Source organism: Pimephales promelas, chromosome 20 (assembly GCF_988280905.1).
Source record: "Pimephales promelas chromosome 20, fPimPro1.hap1.1, whole genome shotgun sequence".
Classification (NCBI taxonomy): Eukaryota; Metazoa; Chordata; class Actinopteri; order Cypriniformes; family Leuciscidae; genus Pimephales; species Pimephales promelas.
Window position 1 is genome coordinate 27,026,405 of NC_142788.1, and position 25,046 is coordinate 27,051,450.

The following is a 25,046-nucleotide window of genomic DNA, read 5'->3' on the forward strand; positions in this document are numbered from 1 at the left end:
TATGATATCTTTACATAGACATTTAATATAATCATCTAACTATTTACACCTTGTAACTGAAACGCATTTCATAAAGTCGTGCCAGTTTGTGTTAAAGTGTCGGCATTTGACAAAGAGCTGCACAACAAAATGTATAAAGCTATAGTACTTAATTTGTTGAATGTCTAAGTGGCCAATTTGAATTCTAACAAATAGAAAGTCTCAAAGTAGCCAAAGTTTGGCCTAAAATTAATTTTTGGTCATTTCTGCAAGTAATTTTTTACATAGTTTAAGGTTAACATCAGTTAATGCAATTCGTTACTCAGTTGATGCATTAGGCGATTAATAATAATGAATCACTATAAAACGTTTCATATATGTGCTGTAAAAATGTACATTATCCATGATCAATAAATGCTGTAAAAGTATTGTTTGTTTGTTATTTAATTTATTGCATTAACTAAAGCTAATGTATAAAATCTTATTGTAAGCAAAAACGTACTTTCTTGATTAAAGGGGTTAAATTAAAAGGGAAAGTGTCTCTTAAAATTGTAAAACATAAAAATTCACAGCATTTTCATGAGTAAACATAGTTATGACTAAAAAAGTCTACAGTGTTCATGTTTGTTGTTATGCTACTTTTTGTTAGCTATTTTAAACTAGCAGCATGTCGCAATGTTGTGGAAATGAAATGTCAAAAATTGAAAGCTAGGATAGCTGTATCAGTATTTTGGCTCTCAACCAACAACCTTTGAAATAAATACAGAAGACCCAAACTGACTGTAGAGCCCTCCATTAGAGCAGCGATCCGTGTCGATTCAAGTACTTCGTACATTTTCCGTTCCTCCACACTGCTAAACTTAAGTAACTTCTGCAAACTCTTAGGTATAATCGTCTCACGATCATCTGCGCTCTGAGCAGCGTCGAGTCTGGTTTCGCTGAGGCCTTTGGTGCAGCTGGGTTATTAGCTCTAGCAAAAGCATGCTAGCTTTATTTATTGACAGTGATCTTATCCAGACCGGGCCAGGCTGGGACGTAGTACCGGGGCAGAGTCCCTTCCATCAGTCGCTCCATCCAGAGCCCGAGTCGATCCAGTTTGTGGTGGATCTGAAGAGTTGTGGATCTGGAGCGTGTGATGCCCTTCCTGGATCGGGATCCTCCTCCTCCTTCCTCTTCCGGCTTGCTATCCAAGTCTTCACCTGTGTAGACTGGCTTGAAAAGACACAGGTATTTCTTATGGCCGTTGAGGGCTAGAACGTACCCGGTGTAATCTGCTTTGCGGCCGGACACCTCGTCCTCGTCCGTGTCGATCTGCACGGCGTCCTGAGCGTACTCCAACACAGCAGTCATCCATTCACCGTGTTTATCCACATTCAGGAAGGAGAAGTGTAGCGTCAAACTCCTGCGAGGAAATGGAATATTGAGAGCGTTTAAATGTACGTTCTTAAACCGATTATGTTTTAACAATCCGACAACACACGTAATCGATTAATCTGACGATTATTAGAACGATTAATCGTCGATTATTTTGCCGGCTAATTGGTAAGTTTGGAACGATTATTCTGCATTTTTTTCAATTAGTTAAAACATTGAGTTATATATATTCTTACTATAATATAAACAAAGAAAATCAGTTCAGCTTTTGAAATAGTTGTTTTAATGAAGTTTGAGCCAACTAAACAGGCAATAGCATTTGTGAAGGGCTGCATTACACTCTAGCGCCACAGCGCCGTAGTGGTCAAATCGCGATATTGCACGCCCCCCAAAAATTAGGTCAAGTGAGATCAAACGACTACTCGACAACAAAGATATTTGTCCACAATTTTTTTATTGTCGACGTTGTCGACAATGTCGACTCATCGTTTCAGCCCTAGTGGTCATGTAAATGCATTAAACCGTTTTCCTTTATCGCCGTACGGTCATAAACGGTTTAAGAATAAACCAATCGACATAAGCTAGATTTTGGCCCGGCTTGTAAACACCTCCTTCTGTTGGCTTATTGAGCAAATAAATATAGTAAACAATAGGATAAAAACATTATTTCCGTTTATTTCCATAAATTGAAAGGAAAGCACATACTCTCACACACACACTCGCACAGAAACATGTTGTCAGTTTCATCAAGATTTGATCAGTAAAATAGCTTAGTTATTTAAAAGCTATTTGACATTTCTCACTAGAGAGGACATAATTACAGCACTGTTCTTGAAGCAGATAAACTTAGTTTTGATATTAGTAGAGACGCAGCTGCCAAACACTGTTGAGAGACGCAGACTCAGGTAATTTACATTCACTTAAGCTCTATTTGCACGGGATTAGTATTATCTGGTGACCTGTAGTAATTTGTAATAATTGCGGAGATTGTCTGTGATCTTAATCCAGTGCGAATCGGCCATGTCTGTAATTTGTAAAGTAAAAATTTCCCCGCAAATTACCTACTATATTTCGCCGAACACCGAGGTCCTGTGATAATATTAGTCCCGTGCGAATCGACATCTCTGTAATTTGGCCGGATCGTATATCATTTTTTTTCAAGGTTTTTGTTTCATCTGCGCCTTTTTATCCATCTTTCGCGGAGAATAGAGGCTAATTTGGAGTGTTTTGATATTATTTTGGGTGCGGGGTCATATCGGTAGTACAACTATACGATTTGCAGAACGAGAAAGCTATACCATCAGAAGAGCAAAAACAAAAAGAACGATTAGATGGAGATGAATGACATGTTTAGCAGGATACGGTACTAAGGACAATTCTTCTGTCTATTATATACAGCTAGACATAATAACGACAAGACATTTCAAAGCTATAGCCTAATGATATCATATCCGGGAGATAAGTCAGTAAATTCGAGTAAAATCACAGGCTTCGCTTATCCCGTGCGAATGCGCCACACGAAATTCAGATGTGGGTGGGTAATTTCAAATTCACACGTGGTCCCCAGGTAATACTAATCCCGTGCGAATAGTGCTTTAATCTCTCTCTCTCTCTCTAATAACTGCATTAGTCTCTGCTATCAATGGCTCAAGCCTCCATTACTAGCTCTTAGGACGTTTTGGAATTAGTACCGGAGGCGTAGGAGAAGAAATTAGTCCTAAACACACATCGTTTTAAGGATAAAAACCTGACAAATGTCTTGAAATACACCATCTGAACAATATTTTGAGGTGTGGTAACCATAGCATAAGTGGTTCTTTTTTTAGACAATGTAACTGCAGAAGTATGGCATGCAATGAGGGCTCACCCTGTGAATGAATAAACCTCCTTGGCAAATTTGCTGAGCAGGATGTTCTTCGTGGCATCAGTAAGTACCAGAACTACATTAATGTGACCCGGCCTCAACTTCACCAGGTTACTGGTGTATGTGATGTCGGTTAACTCGGTCACCTCCACGAAGTTCTTCTTTGGTGGACGACTGCTGGAAAAAAGTAAAGTGAAAAATAAAATAAAGTGCGAAAGCGTCTATATAAAAATTCATGGCCTATAAGTAGATGAGTTAAGTTAAAATTCGATAGTATGCAAAAAGTTTTTAATTTATTCAGGCAAACTGTAATGACTACAAAATTAAAAAATCAATTGTTTTAAATGCTATATTGTTGTATTGGCTGATATTAAAATTGTATATTTCTTTAACAATAGAATTTTTTTTTGTTAAAGTACAGCATGAAATGGATATTAATTTTCAAATCTGCTAAAGATTACAATGTACACTTATAATCATATACATATTATTAATAAATTATATAATAATAATAATCTAAATGTAAAAAATAAGTTTATTATTAGTTTTCATAATTAAATATCCAAAATTTAACAATATCGAGAATAAAATCTTCAATGTCACCCAATAAATGATATGATGCTTCGAAATTTTGCATTATTAAAATAGATTAAGTTCTGTGTAAATATTTAATCAAACATGATATATGAGAGAACCTGGATGTGTTGGAGGTGTTTGGTGAACCGTTCTCTGTCTTAGCATTCTCATTTGATTTAGCTTTGGGCTGTTTTTCCTCACTTGAGTCACTGAAAATGAAAACAGCGATGTTGAATGACAATCCATTTTCCGTCTACAGACACATCAAAGTTAGGAAAGCAATAAATCTCACCTAAAAGCTTGAATAACGACTGTGCCAAATAAAATAAAAAGTGCAGAGAATAACAAAGACATAAGGGGCATCATCTCACGCCTGCAAAAGAAAGAAAATTACAATATTACAATTAAATATACCAATATTACTGAAAGACCCCACCTTAGCATGAGTTGGCATCTGTTACTAAGGGATATTTCATAACGTTTATCCAAAGGGGGAGGAGCTTAGCGAAAGGTCAAATGGTTTTTTATTCTCTTACCAGTTATTGTGAAGAAGATCGTCAATAATTTCAGACAAGTAGTCATATGCCGTGTAAATCCATCTTATTAAAAACATCTGAAAATAAATAAAGTTCAACTATTGTAAAACACTTGATTGATACAGCAAATTCTGAACACTATTTGGACATGGATCTTTACTAAAACATGTATATAGGTCAGTGCTAATTTCTCAATTAAAGACGCTCCATGAAAAGCAAACCCTGAGAGACTCACTGTGGCAAACTCATTGTTGAGCTCTGGCAGAATGGCGTCATAGTTGAGGATGGAGGGGTCCTTCTGAAGTCTTTCGAGTTCCTCCAGGAGCTTGTGTTTGTCCTCCTTACTGCCGTTCCATCCTCCCAACAATGGCTTAAACAGGATCTTGCCAGCTTCATTACGCCTCTCCAGAATCACCACCTGCTTAACACAGACTTCTGTGGTCAGTGGCCAATTGTGGATTTTGCCAAAATCGATGACTTTGATGGGAAAACAGGCCAATAACCAATTAACCGATTGGTAATTCTAATTAACAATGATATAAATGAAAACTTTCTATGAAAAATGTAAAGATTTCAGTGTAAAATAGTTCAGAACTTGATTATAAAATGAACTATTTTATCACCGTGGACGGAATTTTCCAGCTTTCCGTGTTTCCCCTGTTATACGGTAGGGGGCGCTATTACACATCTGAAAGAGTACTGAATCTACGGCTCAAAACACAGGCAAAAATCAACAGGAACAAGCGATGAAAGCATTGCTTATGCACGTTTTGGTCTATGTAAAAAAAACACGATTTTCTCAGCTTTTTGTTCAAAATGGTGCTTTTTTAAACAAAAAAAAACTCATTCAAGTCAAGTGTTGATTAAAAAAAGAGAATGCATTAAGCATTAATGCATTAAGCATAAAAACAACATATCGGTCGACCAAATCTAAAGGGGCTTTTGCACAGGGTAGGTATAGGAACTAGTAGCCACCATAAAGCTTATTAATGCTTTGTCATAGGTGGTGGTTGTGTGGGACTTTAATTGTGATGGCGCGGCAGACTTTTATTTTGATGGCGAAGAGAACAGGCTAGCCAGAGCCTGAGCACACAGCACTACCATTCTTCATTAGTTTATGATCAGTTTAAAAGTCCTATCTAATATGTTATTAGGTAGAACTGTGAAACAAAGAAAGTAAACGGTATATGAATAAGCTGGGTTAGACTCTACTCTGAAGTATAGAAGTTAAGTTCCCCCAAAAGTGGTTCCTATAACTCAGTCCCTGCCAAAAACCGGGTACTTCCTCCAATAGTTATAGGAACCATAGATATCTATATAAAGGCTAGATATGTCGTCCACGCTGCTTACCAATGGAGGTCGATGTCTGCACCTGGCGGCCATCTTGTCACAGGCAGCTCGCTCACTCGTAACATTGTGTTAATGGTACATGTACTATTTAAATGACCATAACTTGCTCAATTTTCTACCGATTTTCAAATGGTCTGGTTTGTTATAAACGTCAGAGATGTAGTTATGACACTGCATACTTATGAATAAAAAGTGTATAAATAAATAATCATCCAGATAATTATAGCCACGTTAATAACGTTTGTAAGAAACCAAACCGTTTGTAAATCCGTCAAGATTTCAACGAGATAGGAGTATTTGTGTTCGTGCTGACCGCTCATCTTACATCAGCTTGCCTGTGACAAGATGGCCGCCGGTGATGACGATGGAAACTCCGCCGTAACACATCTAGCCTTTATATACATATCTATGGAACTATGAAAACGTTCTTCCGGTGCGAAAGCCCCTTAAACTGCATGGAGAAGATAAGGTCTACCTGTGGTGGTGTGCCGTCATTGTTCTGTAGAAGAACATCACAAAGAGGCTGCTGCCGTCGCTGGTAGACGTAAGCAAACCGCAATACATCATTAGTGTTAGTGGAGGCTAGTGAAAGGAACGCTTCATTTCCTGTGGCGAAGGACTCTTCCTCACCAGTGATGAGTAGAACGCAATATCTGTAGAAAAGACATCGCAGACCTTTGGAAAAGACATGTTGCACCAGATTAACTACTGATTTTTACACAGCCATCTTACTTCCTGCGTCGATGGAACTGTTTAACCGGGCAAAGCTCATCAAATAGCTTCTGGTTTACCAGACGAGGGGCCAGTAGGAACCTGTTGTTGGAGATGAACTCATCTATGATCTGCTTCTTCATCCCTTTAGCCTGAGGGAGAAGGTAGTCAATTGAAAGTCAGAGGTAAACATCTCAAACATCTCATGTGACCACCATTTTCTAAGCAAGGCATCGTTTGTTGGTCCTAGAACAAAGCATGCATGCAAACCTTTAAGAATATCTACAATCAGAGGGAAGCAAGATGTTGCTGAAGCCCTAACCTAATTTGGGTATTGAACTAATGTGTTGATTTATGCCATTAAAAGACTTCATTCAATCAATATGACCTACTGAAGTTAAAGGAACAGCTCTACCTGTATAATGTCTGCAGGGTTCTCCACGTCCTCTTTGAAGACAAGCATGGTTGGAGCGTAAGTGTTAATATTGAATTTTCTGAGCAGGTCAGCAGTCTCAGAAAGACCTTGATCCACATATCCAAACTGCACGTAATCCTTATAGGCAAACGCTGTTAGCTATTGAAAAGTAATGGTAATGATCAGTCATTGGGGTACTGGAAGGAGTATTGGCAATTCTTGAGTTGGTTACTAACCAACTTTACCTTATAAAGCAGAGGAACCGAAGGCACTTGGTCGAACAGGAGAACGTGTGGCTTGTTCAGCTCATGCCAGCTCTTCAGAAACTCTTGGTTGTTCTTGTCTGTGACCTATAGATATCCATGAAGGAGATTTTTAAGATCACAAGAAGATGCAGATATTGGGAGTGAATGAGGATGTTCACTAACCTTTTCGACTAGTCTCTGTGGCAGCAAATCCTCTACGAACTGCATCAGGTGGCCCTTAACAACAGCGTAATGAAAGAAAGACACTTTTCCATTGACAACACCAAGAATTGATGGAGTCTGATGTGCGCCCAGGTGATTTGATAAACGCCGCTCGTAACCAACATCGACCACACCGATTCCAATCCCTAGAAATGAGAAAAAAAAGTACTTGAAGGAACTCGACTTAAAGGGATACTCCACTTTTTTTGGAAATGGGCTCATTTTACAACTCCCCCAGAGTTATACAGTTGGGTTTTACAGTTTTCAAATGTATTTAGACGATTTTCGGATATTTAGAAGAATATCAGTAACCAGACAGTTTCTGGTCTCATTGACTTCCATAGTAGGAAAAAAAATATACTATGGAAGTCTATGAGACCAGAAACTGTCTGGTTACTGATATTCTTCTAAATATCAGAAAATTGGCTGGAGGGATTCAAAAATGGTAAAACCCAACTGTTTAACTCTGGGGGAGTTGTAAAATGAGCCTATTTCCAACAAAAAAGTGGAGTATCCCTTTAAACTCATTTTAACTCTAGTAAGGTCATATCACTTACTGGGTCATGACATGTAAGCATATCTAGAAAATCGACAATCTCTCACCCAGAGTTTCCAATTCCTGCACTGTTTCTTTCCAGACTGGCTCGATATGGATGCAGCTAAAGCACCAGTCTGAGGTAATCTTGATCAAGTAAGGCCTCTTGAAGCTGTCAGGCACAACTTCATTGACATACTGGTTGAAATGCAACGTGTACTTGCTGTCAGCAAAGTCCCGGCCACCCTTATTGTTAAAGGGAAAGTGGAAGAAAGACTCGTCAAAGTAGAAGTTGTCATGAAAGTGGTGGAAACCGTAATACGGGTGAGTGTTGTCTGTTTGTCGATAGCGATTGTAGCTGGCTCTCTTCTCCTCATTTGTTAAGATCTATGGAGAAACATGAAGTTAACATCAACATTACAACATTATGTAATCTGTTCGGAGTCTATATAAGCTGCAGTACCTCGTAAGACTTGGTTATCTTGATGAACATGTCTTCTGCTTCAGGATTTTTGTTTTTATCAGGATGCCTGATGGTGGAAATGAAAGAGTACCATTTTTAGACAATATTAAATTACTGGATAAGTATTACAATCTACAGTGAAAAAAATAGCACTCTCACCATTCTTTGGCCAGGCGTTTGTATACTTTCTTGATTTCTGCTTGGCTTGCGCTTCTGGTGACTCCAAGAACTTTATATGGATCAAATTCTGCAGTGCTTTCCACCACAGCGTCCATCAGGAGCACGTAGAAGACCATCATCACAGAGAGCAGTACCACCACCATCTTCATCATGACCATGTGTTCTGCTGCCCAGAGACTATCACAATAATGAAATTATGAAGGTAATTATGGAGATAATGCTGAAGTATGAAATATTATAAGGTAAATAGGTATTTGGTTATAAAAAAAAATAATGAACAAATAAATAAATAAATGTAAAATCAAGACAATTGCACAAATAAATTATTTCTAATAAACAAAAACAAATGATGGGCAAATAGATAAATAAACATCTAAACATTAAATATTTAGTTATGTGATTTTGAAAAAAAATGTGAAGGGTAAATATAGATAAATATGTAGGCCTACATAAATTAAGGAATTAAATATATCCATTCATTGTTATTGTTTGCTAAAACTCATTTTTGGCATTTGAAATAAAGCTAAAATAATGTAAAATATAAATATTATGAAAAACGTACATTTAAAATGTTGCCCAATTGACAACTGACTGAAAAAAACATAAATAAATGTCAAATAGAAACTTAAAAATAATTGAAATATTGCATCAGAATTACTAAACTATAATTAAAATAGGCCTACCGGAAAATATACAATTGTATATTTTCCGGTAGGCCTATAAATGGAAAGCCCAATATTATTAACTATTTTATTAGTATAAATAATATTAATATAAAACTGAATAGATGGGTAATAGATAGAATCATTTCAGTCTTCATTGTGATATGGTCGAACTGCCTTTGTCTGCCATATCCCAGATATCATACAAAATAACAAGCGTATTAAAATAAAATGTGTCCATTTCAAATAGCCAACTGAGCTGTCATGCAATATACAGAAGTTTCTAATAGATGTCATGTCAGTGACACATGCTATAGTCGCCTTTAGACCTTTCTTTTCTATGGTTTAGACCATTACATAAAAACGCAACATAAAGCGAAATCAAGGGTAGAAGAAAATAACCAATTAAACGCGGACAATAATAAAGCAGCACATGCAGTAACGACCTCTGACGAATGTGCATTATCCAGCTAGCCTGTTAGCTAGCTCATGCATTTGTCACGAATATGACATCAAAACGAGAGAAGACTATTAAAACATGAATGGATTATGAATATACCACTACGAATGGTAAGAGAAGTTCATCCATCCATCTGAGTGACGCGTTCATAAGCCATGACACATGCGCATTAATATTAGCAGAGATTCATAGCGGCACATACACCTCTCTCTCTCTCTCTCTCTCTCTCTCTCTCTCTCTCTCTCTCTCTCTCTCTCTCTCTCTCTCTCACACACACACACACACACACACACACAGAGAGAGAGAGAGAGAGAGAGAGAGAGAGAGAGAGAGAGAGAGAGAGAGAGAGATACATTTAACGTGGGGTATTACAGTGCCATTACAAAAACACACTGATGGTATCAAATGCAAAGGTACGTTTCTTTCAAACCCCACTAAACAGACTGCACATAGGATTAAAATTTTAATACAATCCAGACTCCAAATAGCAATGTCACTCGTCAAGAAATATTAATTAGTTAAATTAAACACAGATTTAAGGTCATACTTCATTACAGTTCAACTGTGTTTAAAAGTTAATTGAAGTGCACAGCTAAAGTCTTTCATCTATTCATCCATTTGTAGGACCAACTTCTGTCTCACAGACTTGCAGCCTTTAACAGAAAAGATTTTCTCTTTTTCAGGGAAGAAGGGCATTTCTCTGGCCACTTTATCTGCCAGATCAAAGTCTTCAGTCATGTTCAGATGGACCATCTCAGCCACGACGCACTGACGCACATGCTTCAGCTCCAGAGGTAGGAAAGGAATATAGTGATCAACCAGATGATGATCTATGAGACTGGAGTGTTGAAATCCACCTGTAGACAAAATGAAAGGAGTTATTTGATCTCTAAATGCAATAAAACTTTGTAGCTTGCTCATTCGGATATGGCACTAGCAAAGAAAGTCAACAATTGGAAAAGTCGTATTGTACCTTTTACCATATTCTGTTATTGAAAAACTGTTGCTTTAATTAGCTTGAACAACACTGAAAATCATTAACAAGACCCTTGTCTCAAAATATATTCAATAATTTTACCAATTCTCATTTGCTACTTATCTACATTAAAAAAAAAAAATCAAATATTAAATCAAATTAGCACAGAATCCACTTTGCGCTGTTGCCCACAATTGTGTCAGGGATTAGCCAAATTTCCACGTGCATCTTGAAAAGGTGATGTTTTGGAAAGTGCAAGTTTTTGTGCCACATTTAGAGGAAAATAAAATCAAATGCGCTTTTTACCCCGGTACATATTTATCCCCGTTGTACCCTACTAAAAAGCATTGGCATGGGTGCATTCCTAATTCATTGTGATTATAATAAAATCATAAATGGATACTGCCTCATTGGAACCTTACTTGTCCATGTCCCGAAGCCCATCCCATCCTTAACCCTAACCATATTGAACCTGCTGTTTAGTAAAGGTGTCCTTGAAGGACCAGGAAGGGAGCCACAGTTATATATTGTTTATACATTTATATATAGATTTTATTTTAAAAAGTTATACGTATTTGGATTTACGCATATATACTTTTGAACTGCAAGCGTCAATTTGCCAGACTATCCGATCACTGCGTAGACAGCGACACATTTTCATCCCAAGGCATCATATACGACGCTTTTGCCAAAGCGTAGACATCCAACGCACATGGCACCCTTTAGCGACAAATGAGACGCTTCGGTTATGGTAGGTTTAAGTATGGGTGGTTAGGGCGAGACCGCGCCTTCTGCCCCATATATATCTGCTTCTCATTTGACGCTAAAGGCCTTGTGCGTTGGATGTCTACGCTTTGGCAAAAGCGTCGTATGACGCCTTGGGATGAGAACGGGCTCAGTATTAAATAGCCTATCTGTCACTTTATTTTCACTTTTCAAATATTTTCTTCATTTGAAATACATTGGAAATATATATATTTTGCAGAATACTTAAATTATCTTTTAATACATACTGTTTTTGTCATTAAAAATGTTTCGAAAGATTTTAGTCTCCATATCCTTGCTGTTCATCCATAGCTCTTCCCGATCTTTGCCTTCTCTCCAGGAATCCAGAGCCACTTCAGCAATCACATTCCCACCTGCATTACTAAGAATAAACAGCTTAGTTAGGTCAATGTTTTGGGAGAGTAGAGCTATTTAACTACCACTTTGTTTTAATTTTATATAGTTAATATGTTGGCTACAACTGCATTTGTGAAAATTTGAAAAACAAACCAATGATTGTAGAGCTTTACCTAAGAAAAATGAAGAGTGCATTGTGGAATGACACTCCGTCTACACGGGCATTGTAGTCCAGAAAGGGCTTCATGGTGTCGATCAGCTTTGGCTGCATCTTGTCCATTTCATCAAATATGAACATGGAGCGGGGGAAACTTGATACACTCTCAGAAATCCACTGCTTTAGCTGTGCCTGAATAAGAAGAAAATGCAAATCCCAGTAGAGAAATTACTTCTGATAAATGCAATATTCCCATGAACATTTTACAAATATGTACATTATTTTTACTTATTTTTAATATACAATTTACTAAATTTTCAGTGTAGTACTAAATAATGGGCAAAAAATGGTGTCTGTTTAATTGTATAAAATGAAAATATCTGGGCAACTGCGAGTCTGAGAGTCTTGTGGGCCATCTTACATCTTAAAGATAAACAGAGCCTGAACATAAAGAAGCAATCATTTGTTGTAAATGCAATTGCTAGAGTCTTAGACCTAGACTAAAAGGACTACCATTTATTTACTTACGCTGTACAAGTCTGACATTTCTTTGTGTGGGAAATGATGCTCAGATATATAAATGTGAACATGTTTGCTGTTTTCCCCTTTTTCATAAATGTTTCTTGCGATGATTTTAGCAACATGATTTTTCCCAACTCCTGCAGTCCCGTGGAAAGACAGAACCAGCGGTTTGTTTGGTTTGCTGTCAGTCATAAATGATGTTACAGCTTTTAGTACAACATCAGACACGATGTGCTGCCCAAAGAGAGAGTCTCTTAAATCTTTCTCCAAACCTGAAAGATGTGGAGAAATGTCAAGTCAAAGATTGTTTGTTTGTTTTTTTTTTGTAAAAAAAAAAAAAAACATTTCAAAAGAAAGTAGCATACGATGAAATTAATCACATGGGATGGCAGGTGTCTCATGCAGGTTCCCTTTCGAAACGTTTACTCTTATTGCATCTGCTATGGGGAAAACTCGCTTTTCTCCGATTACTGAGGCCTACAGTTAAGGTAGTGCTACTCCACGCGCACTTGTTGGCTGAGCAGTGGAAACTGCATTAACCTATGGCAATGCGGTGTATTTGTGCAAGCCAATCAGGGTGCATCCCACCTAACCAAGCGCAGAACCCGCCTGCATTCTGCTGATCAGCAGCTACCCAGGCTCGGCCATTTCATCTCCATGATGGAACAAGTGCTTTTCCTCTGAGACAGAAGGGGATGCGCATCCTGAAATACCTCGACGACTGGCTTGTCTTAGCCCAGTCAGAGGCAGAATTTCATTCATACAGATCCGTGCTCCTCAGCCCTTTGGAATGCCTGGGACTCATGATAAACCTAGCCATGGGCTAGGTTTCTAGTCGCTGGGTAGAAACAACCTGGTTGTTCGCTTCATAAAAGGGGCAAGCAGGCTCAACCCGCCTCGTCCTCTTATCATACAACCTATCAACGGTCCTTAGGGCCCTCAAACGGCCCCACTTCGAGCTGCTATAGTCGGCTTGAGTTTGGGCCATATGACTCCATGGTTGTCCTCAAGCCAAGGTACCGGGCGGTTCGCTTGTATCGGTTCGGATCGTGTGTGCGTCTCACGGTTCGATGCATGCGCAATGTAACCTCGTCCCCATATGTTTCCTTTTCGCGCAAAATAAGACATGTGTGAACAGACATATGAGGCTTGTTCGACTTGAACCGGTGCTGCACAGAGCGATCGGTGAATGACATCAAAATACCACGAGAGCGACGGCTCTGTATGGTTTCCAATCACTCTCGAAGTACTTTGATGTCATTATAGATTGCTCTGTGCAGCGGCGGTACATGCCAGGAAAAGTGGAGTGCTGCTGGTCACGTCACGCGTAGAAATGGCAAGTGGGAGAGATAAGGGTGAGTTGGAGGATGTGCCAGTGTCGTATAAGTCTGGTGTGTGGGGACATTTTGGATTTCATGTTATTTTTAAATATATAGCTACAGTGGCACTTTAAGTTTCGATAAGAACTCTGTCGATACTGTTTTTGTGTTGAGGTTGACCTTATGTTTCACTTTATGATTATGGCCTTTGCTATTGCTATAGGCTAATTATAAGCAATTATGTTTCATGTATTTTGACTTATTTAAAAGACAGTTTTAATCTTTTCTAGCCTAAAAAATAGGCTACAATTTTTGTAAGAGCTACACTTAAGTTGTCGGTTTGATAAATGCAAGTTAATTTCAATCTTTGTGTGCTAAAAATGCACATAAGTTCCTGTAGAGATAGAGATAGATTGTAGTATTGGCTTACACTTGACGCCCATCTGGCATGGCGTCTCCGTGGGTGTGGTGCAGTGTTGTAGCTATCTATTGGCATATTGGTGACATCTGTGAGGCGGTTGGCTTGTCCTCGCAATTCACCTTCGCCACATTTTACAACTCGGAAGTCCCTCCACTGCAGGCACGAATCCTCTCTGTCTAGTTGGAGTTGACCTCTGAGTGAGCTTAACAAACTATTATCTCTCTGGAGGCTCCGACCATAGTCCGAACCCCTTTCTGGCTTGGCTTAACTATGCCCTCTCTTAGCCCTATTGCCACAACCTCCCTGAGATAATGGGAACGAGTATTGCGTAGACGACTGTGCTATGGTGTTCGCCGCTTCAGTCAAATTAACCTAATGGCGAGACCAACTGCTCATATGGTCAGATGCCTCGTCCCTTCTGACAGGTTCTGCGCTTGGCAGGATGCGCCCCGATTGGTTCGCACAGATATGCTGCATCGACATAGATTCATGGAGTTCCCTTCCCACTACTCCGCCAATAAGCGCACATCACGGCACTATAGCTGTGCAGTAGCACTGAGTTATTGAATAAAAGGCTTCAATAATCAGAGAAAGAGGAATTTTCCCCATATACTGTAGCCTATGCAATAGCCTACTCATTGTTCCCATTTTTTTCAGGGAACCAAATTTACTTCTTTTTTTTCTGAGGTTTTCTTTGACTTTTACCACATGACAATTTATATCTTATAACTTCTAAAATGGTATAAAAATAGTTACATTATATAATATAATACAATTAATATTAATATATTGTTGTAATTCAGTCAGAAAGGGAATTAAACATAATGAGGGGTCATTTAATTTCTATCCCTTTCCCTTTCTTTCATTAATGCTATTTTATTGGTAGCTAAACACTTCAAGGAGTGTGGTAAAAACTATTTGACAGCGTTGTGGCACCAAGTTGAACGTTGACGTGGGAATGTTACCAACGTCAAAACCACAGTTTGGGAATAAACAAGTGCGCTTAAACACGACATACAAATTATATAGGAAAATAACTTTAGCTAGGCTACTACAAACAAATTAGCCCTACAACGCAACGTTTTTGTCATTTAGGGAATGGAAGTTATCCGACACATTCAACAAAGGAAATATTTGACACTGTTTGAACCAACGTTATTGTCAAATAATACGTTATAGCCTACATTATTATTTTGCAGGTTTACTCACCTTTAGGGTCAAAAGGCAGCAAACCGTCCCGTTCAAAAAATGTGTAAACGACATAAGATGCAGCAGCCGCGAACACATCCAGAAAACCTGAAGATAATGTAATATTAGTCACCAGTAATAAAACTAACAAAAGGCGCTCTTTCATTGTGAAAGCGAATCATCCAGATCTCTTTCAGTCTAGGTTTACGGTTTCGTTTTTGCAAAATAACTCGGAGGGAGAACTGACGGGTTAAGAGACGTAGCCTAAATTGCACGCCTTCAGCGAACATTTATTTCATTTTGAACCTTTCCAGCCTTTTGCATACTAGCTACACACTGCAGTGGCACACATATCTAATTTACAGACTATGAGGAAGTAAACGCGCTTTTCTTGTTTTTCCAGTTTTAGTATGTTGACATCGACTCGCTGTAACCATGGCCACCACAAAAATTCACGTGCTTCTTATTGATGATGATAATGATAGGCCTATTTCACTTTATGAGCTCTAGGCTATATTTACATTTATTACATTTAGCAGATGCTGAACGAATGAGAAGAGCAATAGAAGCATTAAACCAACAGCAGGGCAGCAATACAAGCTGTGACCAGTCCCAGTTAGTCCAGCACAGTAGCCTACACGTAGCCTACACGCTTATAAATAAAAAAAAGTATATATAGAACAGTAAGTAAGTGTTAGTATTAATGGGTCAAGTGTTGCCTAAAAATATGCGCATTCCACAGTTTCTTGTAAATGGCTAAAGACACAGCAGCTCGGGTTGACCTTAAATTCTTCTTCCTCTTCTGAATTTCATGTGTATGAAAGATCGCTTTGTTTTTCATGCTGTGTATTTATTTCTGAATGCATTGTGTGAATCAACTCTTCAAGAGTTGTACTGTAGTTGGATATAATCAAGTACAGCATCATCACAGAGAGTGAAACCAAACTTTCCTCATTGTGATCATGTGATCTGCTGCATGGAAATAAGTGATTCTTGGGAATTTGGATAAAACAGGTTTTAATTTTGAAAATAAAAAGTTAGTTAAATTACAAAATCTGAAGGTATATCATTATAAAGCAAGGTCTTGGCTGTTCAGCAATGCACCGGTGCAACCTCCTCATTTTGTATTTTTTTCATAAAATAGGCGTTTCTCCAGTTATCACTTTGTTTTTGTCAACACCGTCAGACAAAATAAATAGCAAATTATTTTTTATTTGTTTGGTCTAATATGTATTTAGAGTTTTTAAATCATTATCTGGCATTCTTGGTACACATATATGCTGTTAAATGTTGAATATTCACTTTTGTTCATTTTTTATACTGTTTTGCGTGTACTCCTTTAAAAGATATAACATCATACAACATTTACTTTAAGCCTAAATAGAAAAATTAATGTTGTTTTATTTAACAAACATATTTTTGTATTAAAAGAGACTATTACTTTAATAACTCAACAGCACTGAAGAATCATATTTCAAGTATATTCATTTAAAACCAATAAAACTCCCTCTGACGGTGGTGACTTTAGAACTGACGGTGGTGACATTAATCTGACGGTGGTGACTGTGGCCTCTTTACAACATACAATTCCACAATGTATACCACTCAAGTCAATCAATTCTTGCTTAACAACTTCATTTAACTCTTTGGTCCAAAAAATAACAATCTTGAGCACTGTGATAAACATTTTTTTCCTTTTATGAGGTATTCCTCATTTAACTCTGCCTCACTGTGTATTTTCTCTCTCAGCTTTTTTTGGTATTCCCTGTTTCTTCTCCTTCTCTCCTCTACAGATAGCTGCTGCCTAGCCATAACTTTCGAAAATACATAAAGTCAAAGTTGAGTGTAATGACTATGAAATTGGGGGTAATTACAGCGAATGTTAGATTTGTTTAAATGATGTCATGCCATTTTCATTTGGCTTTAGTCATTGGAGATGCATAGCCTGGAATGGATAGTGCATACTATGTGCTGTGTAGGTAGGCAGTAGCTGCACTATGTGCATCCTTAGTTCTGGTTAGTTCTGGCAGGTCACGTTAGTCAAGCTCGCATCAGCCGACTATTAGCTGATCCACCTCCCCCTATAGGAATATGACGCCTATCACTGTACACATATATAAGCTCCTTCAGTATTATCAGCAGCTATCACGTTTCTCAGGAGCTCATTACCCTCCTCCCTCCCAAGCTCCACTCGTCAGTCAGGACTTGACATTCTGATTCCCCAAGAATCTGAATAAATTCTCGAATTATATTGTACTTTGAATTTTGAAATAATCTGCAAAACATTCATGTTGGTTCTGTTCTGTTTACCCCAAGGGGGTTATTGCTGCTCCTATCCATGCTAGGCTTTAACAAATTTTTAGTGTGGGCAAAAATCTAAATGAACGTCATGAAACACAATTTAATCGCATCAAACGTGTTCAGATTAGAACTGCTGTATTCCTGCAGCTGAACCACAGCCGTGAGGATATCAGGAAACATCCTCACTCTCACTCGCGCTAACAGTAGCATGCAGTGTAAGCCTGAATGGAAGAAATATAGGGGGAATTAAATAAATAAAAATATTAAAGAGGTGAATGGAATATTACAGGATAATATATTGGTATTTATTGTGATCAACAATTATATTCTAGCCTCTGTTATAGACCATTTGGGGGGTTTTGTCACCACCGTCACACGGTATGTCACCACCGTCAGATAGAAAACCTGACGGTGGTGACGTCTGACGGTGGTGACAAAACCTACTCTTTCACATGATATGCATGAGTTGTTCACATTATAGCCATCTTGTTTCCCCTCTGTTGCTAGCTACTTCAGACCTCTTCTTAAAAAGTATACAATTATGTCATAATCTAATCTAATATTTTCTATACAAAAGTGACGGTGTTGACATGTTATGGTTGTGACAGTAGCAGTGCCCAAATATATGAACAAGTTTAAGAGAAAATAGCAAAATTACGGGAGCTTGAGTGATCTTGAAGCATGCTGTAAAGCTGAAGGTTTGAAAATGGGGTATGGAGGAATGTAGTTGACCTTGTAGTTGCCTGATTTTATTACTTTTTATAAATATCTGACGGTGGTGACGAATATGTGGGACACATTTTGAATAACCACAAAATAATAGTAAATATTGTTCAAAACTCACTGTTTGTAGTTTTTAATACATATTGCAATGTACTCTTTTGTGTGGTAAATATATTATTCAATTCAATTATTCCTTTTTGTTTTTTTAATCAAGTTGAAATGATTATCTCCTATCCAAGGACAGCTGATTTTGTAGGCAATGGGCCAGCATATAATCATTAAAATAATAAAAATGAAAAATAAACCTATAAAAGAACCTTACATATGTGCAAAGGACCCCCTGATTATAAACTTGATTCTTTTCATTCATGAAAATGTTATTAATTTCCAACAGAATTAGCACTTTTTTTAGTGGGACATGTTTTTGCCAAAGTTTCAAGAATCAGTGAATGTAATAATAAAATAAACTCTCCTGGAACTGATTACTCTGGGTTTAACCTCTTGAATTCTTTAGTGTCTGGCTTTAATATATATTTGAGTGTCCCTCGCTTCTGTCTTTTGAACAGTCATCTGCAAAAATTAATCTCTCAAAACATAATTTCTTCAGGTATTTACAGCTAAGGAACTTTATTGGCAAAAAGACCACTTTGTATACTGAAAATTCTATGATTGAATTCTTTCAACATGGGTAAAAATACTGAAAAATTGCTAAAAGACAGAAGACAAAAAAAAGAAAAACCTCATATTTATGTTACATTGAGTTTTTCCCTTCCAAGGAGACTGTTTGGAAATTATTTTTCAGTAAATTATTTTTTAGTAAATATCTCCAGTGGGATTGAGTCTGGGATTATGCTAACTTAGAGAATATCAGTGTGTAACAGAGCACATGCTATTCAATTCAAAATAGTAGGCTACATCAGCTACATGTCAGTGATGTCACCCTTATCAGAAATAAAATTTACCCAAAACTTTCCCCCTCAAAATGTAAAACATCAGTTGGTAATAATATTTATTTTATGGTCTTGTCATAGGAAGAAAATTGCAGACCACATTGGCAATATCCTGGGATGAATATACAGTAGATGTTGATCCTTGTTCATTAGGTCTGCCCGCTGATAGTATTTTGAATAAATAAGAGACTTTTCAGTATTTTAACTTTTGCTGCAAGAAAGAACATTTTGATGTTCTGGATCAATGAGAAACGCCTTCAATCAAAATAAATAGCATAAACTTGTGAAAGAACTCAATGGAATTTTTGACATGTACATTCCTCTAAACGTATTTAATTGAATATGGGCAGCCTCGACTGTGTGTTTAAAAGTTAAGACAATAAATTGGACAACTAATGTTGCTAAAATTGTTCATCTATACAGCACCAACTTCTGTCTGACAGATCGACAGCCTTTAACTGAAAATATTTTCTCCCTTTCAGGGAAGAAGGGCATTTCTCTGGCCACTTTATCTGCCAGATCAAAGTCTTCAGCCATTTTCAGATGGACCATCTCAGCCATGACGCACTGACGCACATGCTTCAACATTAGAGGTAGGAAAGGAATATAGTGATCAACCAGATGATGATCTATGAGACTGGAGTGATGAAATCCACCTGTAGACATACACATTGAAAATGTAAAAAATTAATTGTTGGGAGTTAATGCAACCATATTCAGGTTTGGGTAAAATCAGATGTAATCATCAATTGAAAAACACATTAATCAGGGGCAAAATAAATAAATTAGAAAATGCATAATAAAATGGCCAAATAATATATTAGGAAATATAAGTAACAGACTTATTGAAAATGTAAATATATTTTAAAATCTACATTAGCTTTTGAAATAAATATATATTTTGACTGAATACTTCAATGAACTTTCAATACATACTGTTCTTATCATTGAAAATTCTTTGAAAGATTTTAGTCTCCATCTCCTTGCTGTTCATCCATAGCTCTTCCCGACATATGCCTTCTCTCCAGGAATCCAGAGCCACTTCAGCAATCACATTCCCACCTGCATTACTAAGAATAAACACAGTTTCTCATTAGTTAGGTAAATCTTTTGAGAAGGTATAGCTATTTACCACTCCGTTTTAATTTTATATAGCTAATATGTTGCCTACAACTGCATTTGTGAAAACCCCAAAAACAGCCCACCTATTTGAGGGCTTTACCTAAGGAAAATGAATATTGCATTGTGGAATGAAACTCCGTCTACCCGGACATTGGACTTCAGAAAAGGTTTTATGGTGTCAATCAGCTTTGGCTGCATCTTGTCCATTTCATCAAATATAAACATAGAGAGGGGAAAACTTGATACACTCGCAGAAATCCACTGCTTTAGCTGTGCCTGAATAAAGAGAACATGCAAATCCCTGTTAGAGAAATTTAGTTTGATATGCAAAACATTCCTAAAAAATGTGCATTATTTTTACTTTCATATTATAGGCCTAAGTTTAATTAATTGTTTTACTACATATAAAAATATTGGGCTAAAATGCTCTGTATAAGGAATGGTTCACCCAAAAATGAAAATGAGCTTACAATTGACTGTACTGTTCCTTTAGGCCAGCCAATAAGTTTGTTTCTTCATCGGAACAGATTTAGCCCAAATACCAGTCCATAATAAAAAGTGCATCCCCTGTTGTCCTCTCATATCAAAATCTACCAACATATTTGACTGTTTTGGCTTGTAAACGGTACTTGGTCTGTGCATATTTTCTGATTCAGATGAGATTTACTTTCATATAATTTTAAGTTATCGGGAAGCAATTGGTTTGAAGTTAAAAAAATATGAATGATTATTTTTAATTATAAACGCGTAGCTTTTATCTTTGTAAGACATTAATTGATGGACTGGAGTCGTGTGGGTTATTATGATGTTTTTATCAGCGGCTAACTTTCATTCTGACGGCACCCGTTCACTGCAGAGGATCCATTGGTGAGCAATTGATTTCTCAAAATCTGTTCCGATGAACTCATCTACATCTGGGATGGCTTGGGGGTGAGTAAATGTTTTTTGGGGTGATTATTCCGAAATGAAATGCAACTTCATTACTATATAAATTGAAGGAAATAATTGCTTTGTAAATGACCCAAGTCTTCTGAGAGTCTTGTGGGCCATCTTACATCTTAAAGCTAGAGGCCAATCTAGATTGCAAGAGGCCAAGGCTAATAGTGCCACCATTTATTTACTTACGCTGTACAAGTCTGACTTTTCTTTGTGTGGGAAATGATGCTCAGATATATACAAGTGAACATGTTTGCTGTTTTCCCCTTGTTCATAAATGTTTCTTGCGATGATTTTAGCAACATGATTTTTCCCAACTCCTGTAGTCCCGTGGAAAGACAGAACCAGCGGTTTGTTTGGTTTGCTGTCAGTCATAAATGATGTTACAGCTTTTAGTACAACATCCGACACGATGTGCTGCCCAATGAGAGAGTCTCTTAAATCTTTCTCCAAACCTGAAAGATGTGAAGAAATGTGAAGTCAAAGATTGTTTGTAGCTTGCAATAATCATCTGCGTTATAACGTCTTGGGTTACGACTGTAACCTTTGTTCCCTGAGAACAGGGAACAAGACACTGCGTCCTGAGACTCTACTGGGGAACGTCTTGACTGGTATCTGAAGTAACTGTTAAATCACGACAATCGTATTGGCCATTACATCAAACTAGAGTGACCAGGAAGTATATAAGGGGCGCCTAGAGAACATGTCATCCACTTATCATCTGAAGGAACTGTGCAGGCAGCCTGGAGGTGTAACATGGAGACCACTGGAGGCAAGTTGAAGAACCCAAGTGCAGTTTATTTAAAGCAACACCAAATAACTTTTCCTCTGCGGTTGCCCTACAGGTTGGAAGCGAAATTGTCCATTACTGCTGTCGTAAATAATTTAGCCTACCGCATCCTACTGTCGCACGCGCACATGCTCTCTGTTTATCCACCATCTTTGGAATAATGATGACAATTCAAAAGCTACCTGGCTGCTAGGTATCTTGCATGTAGTATAGTCTACTGTCGAGTACGCTCCACCTATCAGCAATTGTAACACTCTCCGTGAAGCAAGTCAAATTTGAAGTTTTCTGATGTCTCATTTGCACTACAGAAACGCGACCTGATCGGGCAATCTTACATAGTGTGGATATATCAGATAAAGGACCGCAAAGCGGTGGCATAAGTGCATTTCACCATGTCATGACTTGATAAACCACTGAAACATTATTTTAAGGTAAAAAATCTTACTTAGTGTTGTTTAAATATCCAAAAACAAGATCAAACATAAAACAAAGGCATGAGCATAGATAGGCTACGTTTACACTTAGCATTAAAGGAGAAGTCCGGCGCAAAATGAACCTTTGGTCTAATAACACATTTTGATACCTAGTCGACCGTTCTCTGAGATTTGTTTTCATGATAATCGAATGTAAAGAGTTTTATCTCTAAAAACTGTTTAGTGTATGACGCTAGTATAAAGGGGCATATAATAAGTAAAAAAAAAAAAGAAATCGCTAGTTAATACCACTAACAAGGCTCAAAATAGCCCCACACTAACACAGTAACATAATGAGAGTCCCTACATGAAAAACGAAGGAGCCGGTGCCATCTTTGGAAAACAGTCTCGACAAGTTGAACCACAAACTCATTCATACAGTTCAGCTCACTTCTTTCGTGGTTCGACTCATCGAGACTGTTTTCCAAAGATGGCTCCTGCCTGTACACGGAGTGGACTGTCTTTATAAAGTATCTTCTTATTAAACGGTCTGTACACTTACAAAGTTCTCAATGCTTTGTTTTGCATGAAGGGACCCTCATTATGTTACTGTGTTAGTGTACACTAGGCGCCCCTTAAATACTTCCTGGTCTCAATAGTGTGATGTTGATTGTCATGATTTGACAGTTGCTTTAAACACCAGTCACGTTGAGGTATTCCCCAGTAGCTCGAGAATCCTTTCGAAAGGGAACTACAAATAACACAGAAAGTTGTATTTTTGTCTCAGTTCAATGAAATCACACCTAAAATGTTTTTTTTTTTTTTTTTTTTTTTTTTAAAAACACTATAGCAAAATAAAACCGTTTTTAAGCAGACTTTAGCCAGCTGGAGAAAAGTCAAACCAGCTCACACAGGTTTCCTGGTCAAATTTTTCTAGAAAAACCAGAGGAACACACCAAAATTTTCTGACATGACACGTTTAGAAAAAAAAAATATATCTTATAATAAAATTATAATGTAAAAATAGCATATTAAATTCATTTTATAATAACATTCAGAATAATAAAATTTATTTTGTTATTTGTTATCAACAAAATTATATTGTTGTAATTCAGAAAGGGATTTTTTTTAATGAAGAAACAACACCGGAGCCTCATTTAATTTGATCCCGCTCCCACTTTTTGCTGTTTTTTTGGTAAATGCTTACTTTAAATGAAATTATGTGATAAACTATTTGACAACATTATGTGTCATCAGGTTGAATGTGGTATTGTGTTATTAACAACGTCATAACCACAGTTTAGGAAAAACAGAATACGTTTAAACCCGATATACAAAGTTGTCTATTTAGGAGAAAAAAACTGTACCACAACCCTTTCACGAAAAACAAATTAGGCCTACAACGTCCTTGTTTGGAATGGATTATCCGACACATCCAGCAAAGGAAACATTTAACGCTGTTTGAATCATAGCCTATATTTCAAATAATACGATACAGCCTACATCATTTTGTTTTAGCCTACTCACCTTTAGGGTCAAAAGGCAGTAAGCCGTCCGGTTTAAAAAAACTGTGGATGACATAAGATGCAGCAGCCGCGAACACATCCAGAAAACCTGAAGATAATGTAATATTAGACACCAGTAATAAAACTAACAATAGGCACTCTTTCATTGTGAAAGCGAATCATCCAGATCTTCTTAGGCTACGGTTTCGTAACCGATTAAGCGACGTAAATTGCACGCCTTCAGCAAACATTTATTTCATTTTGAACCTTTACACACACGCTTCAGTGTCATAGGCTACACTTCACAGATTTACAGTCTATACAAGGAAGAAAAAGCTTTATTCTTGTTTTTCCAGTTTCAGTATGTTGACATTGACTCTCTGTAACCATGACCACCACAACAGAAATTCTTAGCCTACATTAAATTATTTAGCAGACACTTTTATCCAAAGCGACTTACAAAGGAGAAGAGTAAACCTTTCTCATTATGATCATGTGACCTGCTGCCTGGAAATAAATAAATGTGGCTACTTATAGACCATTTCACAAGATGTAAACAACACTGGTCCAGAAGCACTTCCTGTTTCAGTTTGTAACTGTTTTCTTTATTTCACATGTAAAGAAAACATCTTAAAGATGTTTGTTTAACTTTTTGTTTCAGTTTTATATGTTCTGTTGGTTGTATTTTATCCCAGCTCTTATGTAGTGTTAAAAAACTGAACCAGGAAGTGCTTCTGGACCAGTGTTGTTTACATCTTGTGAAATGGTCTGGAACTGATGACTCTCTTTAGTGTCCCACTGAAAGATGTATTCGAGTGTTCCTTGCTTCTGTCTTTTGAACAGTATTTTATCTGTCAAGACATTCTTCAGGTTTTTACAGCCAAGTAACTTATATTGGCAAAATACCACTTTGTATATTGATATTTCTATTACTGAAATTAAGAAAATATTGCTAAAAGACACAAGACAAACATTTTTGATTTATGTTACATTGAGTTTGACCTTCTTAAGAGACACGGAAAATATTCT

General features: G+C 37.3%; 3 protein-coding genes across 6 annotated transcripts; all 3 read right to left on the reverse strand.

The window, feature by feature from the left end:
* Nucleotides 1-216: 216 nt before the first annotated feature.
* On the reverse strand, nt 217-8,608 carry dnajc16 (DnaJ heat shock protein family (Hsp40) member C16). 4 transcript variants are annotated; one of them, XM_039652840.2, is made up of 14 exons: nt 8,430-8,608; nt 8,271-8,337; nt 7,876-8,194; nt 7,234-7,418; nt 7,051-7,155; nt 6,806-6,964; nt 6,412-6,542; nt 6,155-6,332; nt 4,565-4,747; nt 4,330-4,406; nt 4,086-4,166; nt 3,913-4,002; nt 3,221-3,391; nt 217-1,381 (listed from the first exon to the last, which is right to left on the reverse strand). In XM_039652840.2, the coding sequence occupies exons 1-14, from the start codon at nt 8,606-8,608 to the stop codon at nt 970-972; spliced, it is 2,337 nt and encodes a 778-aa protein (XP_039508774.2). In that variant the 3' UTR covers nt 217-969. The 4 variants fall into 4 exon arrangements, with proteins under 4 accessions (XP_039508774.2, XP_039508772.2, XP_039508773.2 ...); XM_039652838.2 differs by having other exon boundaries at nt 3,221-3,394; XM_039652839.2 differs by having other exon boundaries at nt 4,565-4,750.
* Nucleotides 8,609-10,022: 1,414 nt separating this feature from the next.
* Nucleotides 10,023-15,698, reverse strand: LOC120463598 (torsin-1A). Its single transcript, XM_039652835.2, has 5 exons — nt 15,299-15,698; nt 12,356-12,621; nt 11,844-12,019; nt 11,562-11,695; nt 10,023-10,429 (listed from the first exon to the last, which is right to left on the reverse strand). The coding sequence occupies exons 1-5, from the start codon at nt 15,441-15,443 to the stop codon at nt 10,179-10,181; spliced, it is 972 nt and encodes a 323-aa protein (XP_039508769.2). The 5' UTR covers nt 15,444-15,698; the 3' UTR covers nt 10,023-10,178.
* Nucleotides 15,699-19,297: 3,599 nt separating this feature from the next.
* On the reverse strand, nt 19,298-24,366 carry LOC120463599 (torsin-1A). Its single transcript, XM_039652836.2, has 5 exons — nt 24,040-24,366; nt 21,499-21,764; nt 20,474-20,649; nt 20,188-20,321; nt 19,298-19,907 (listed from the first exon to the last, which is right to left on the reverse strand). The coding sequence occupies exons 1-5, from the start codon at nt 24,182-24,184 to the stop codon at nt 19,663-19,665; spliced, it is 966 nt and encodes a 321-aa protein (XP_039508770.2). The 5' UTR covers nt 24,185-24,366; the 3' UTR covers nt 19,298-19,662.
* Between the last annotated feature and the right edge of the window lie 680 nt (nt 24,367-25,046).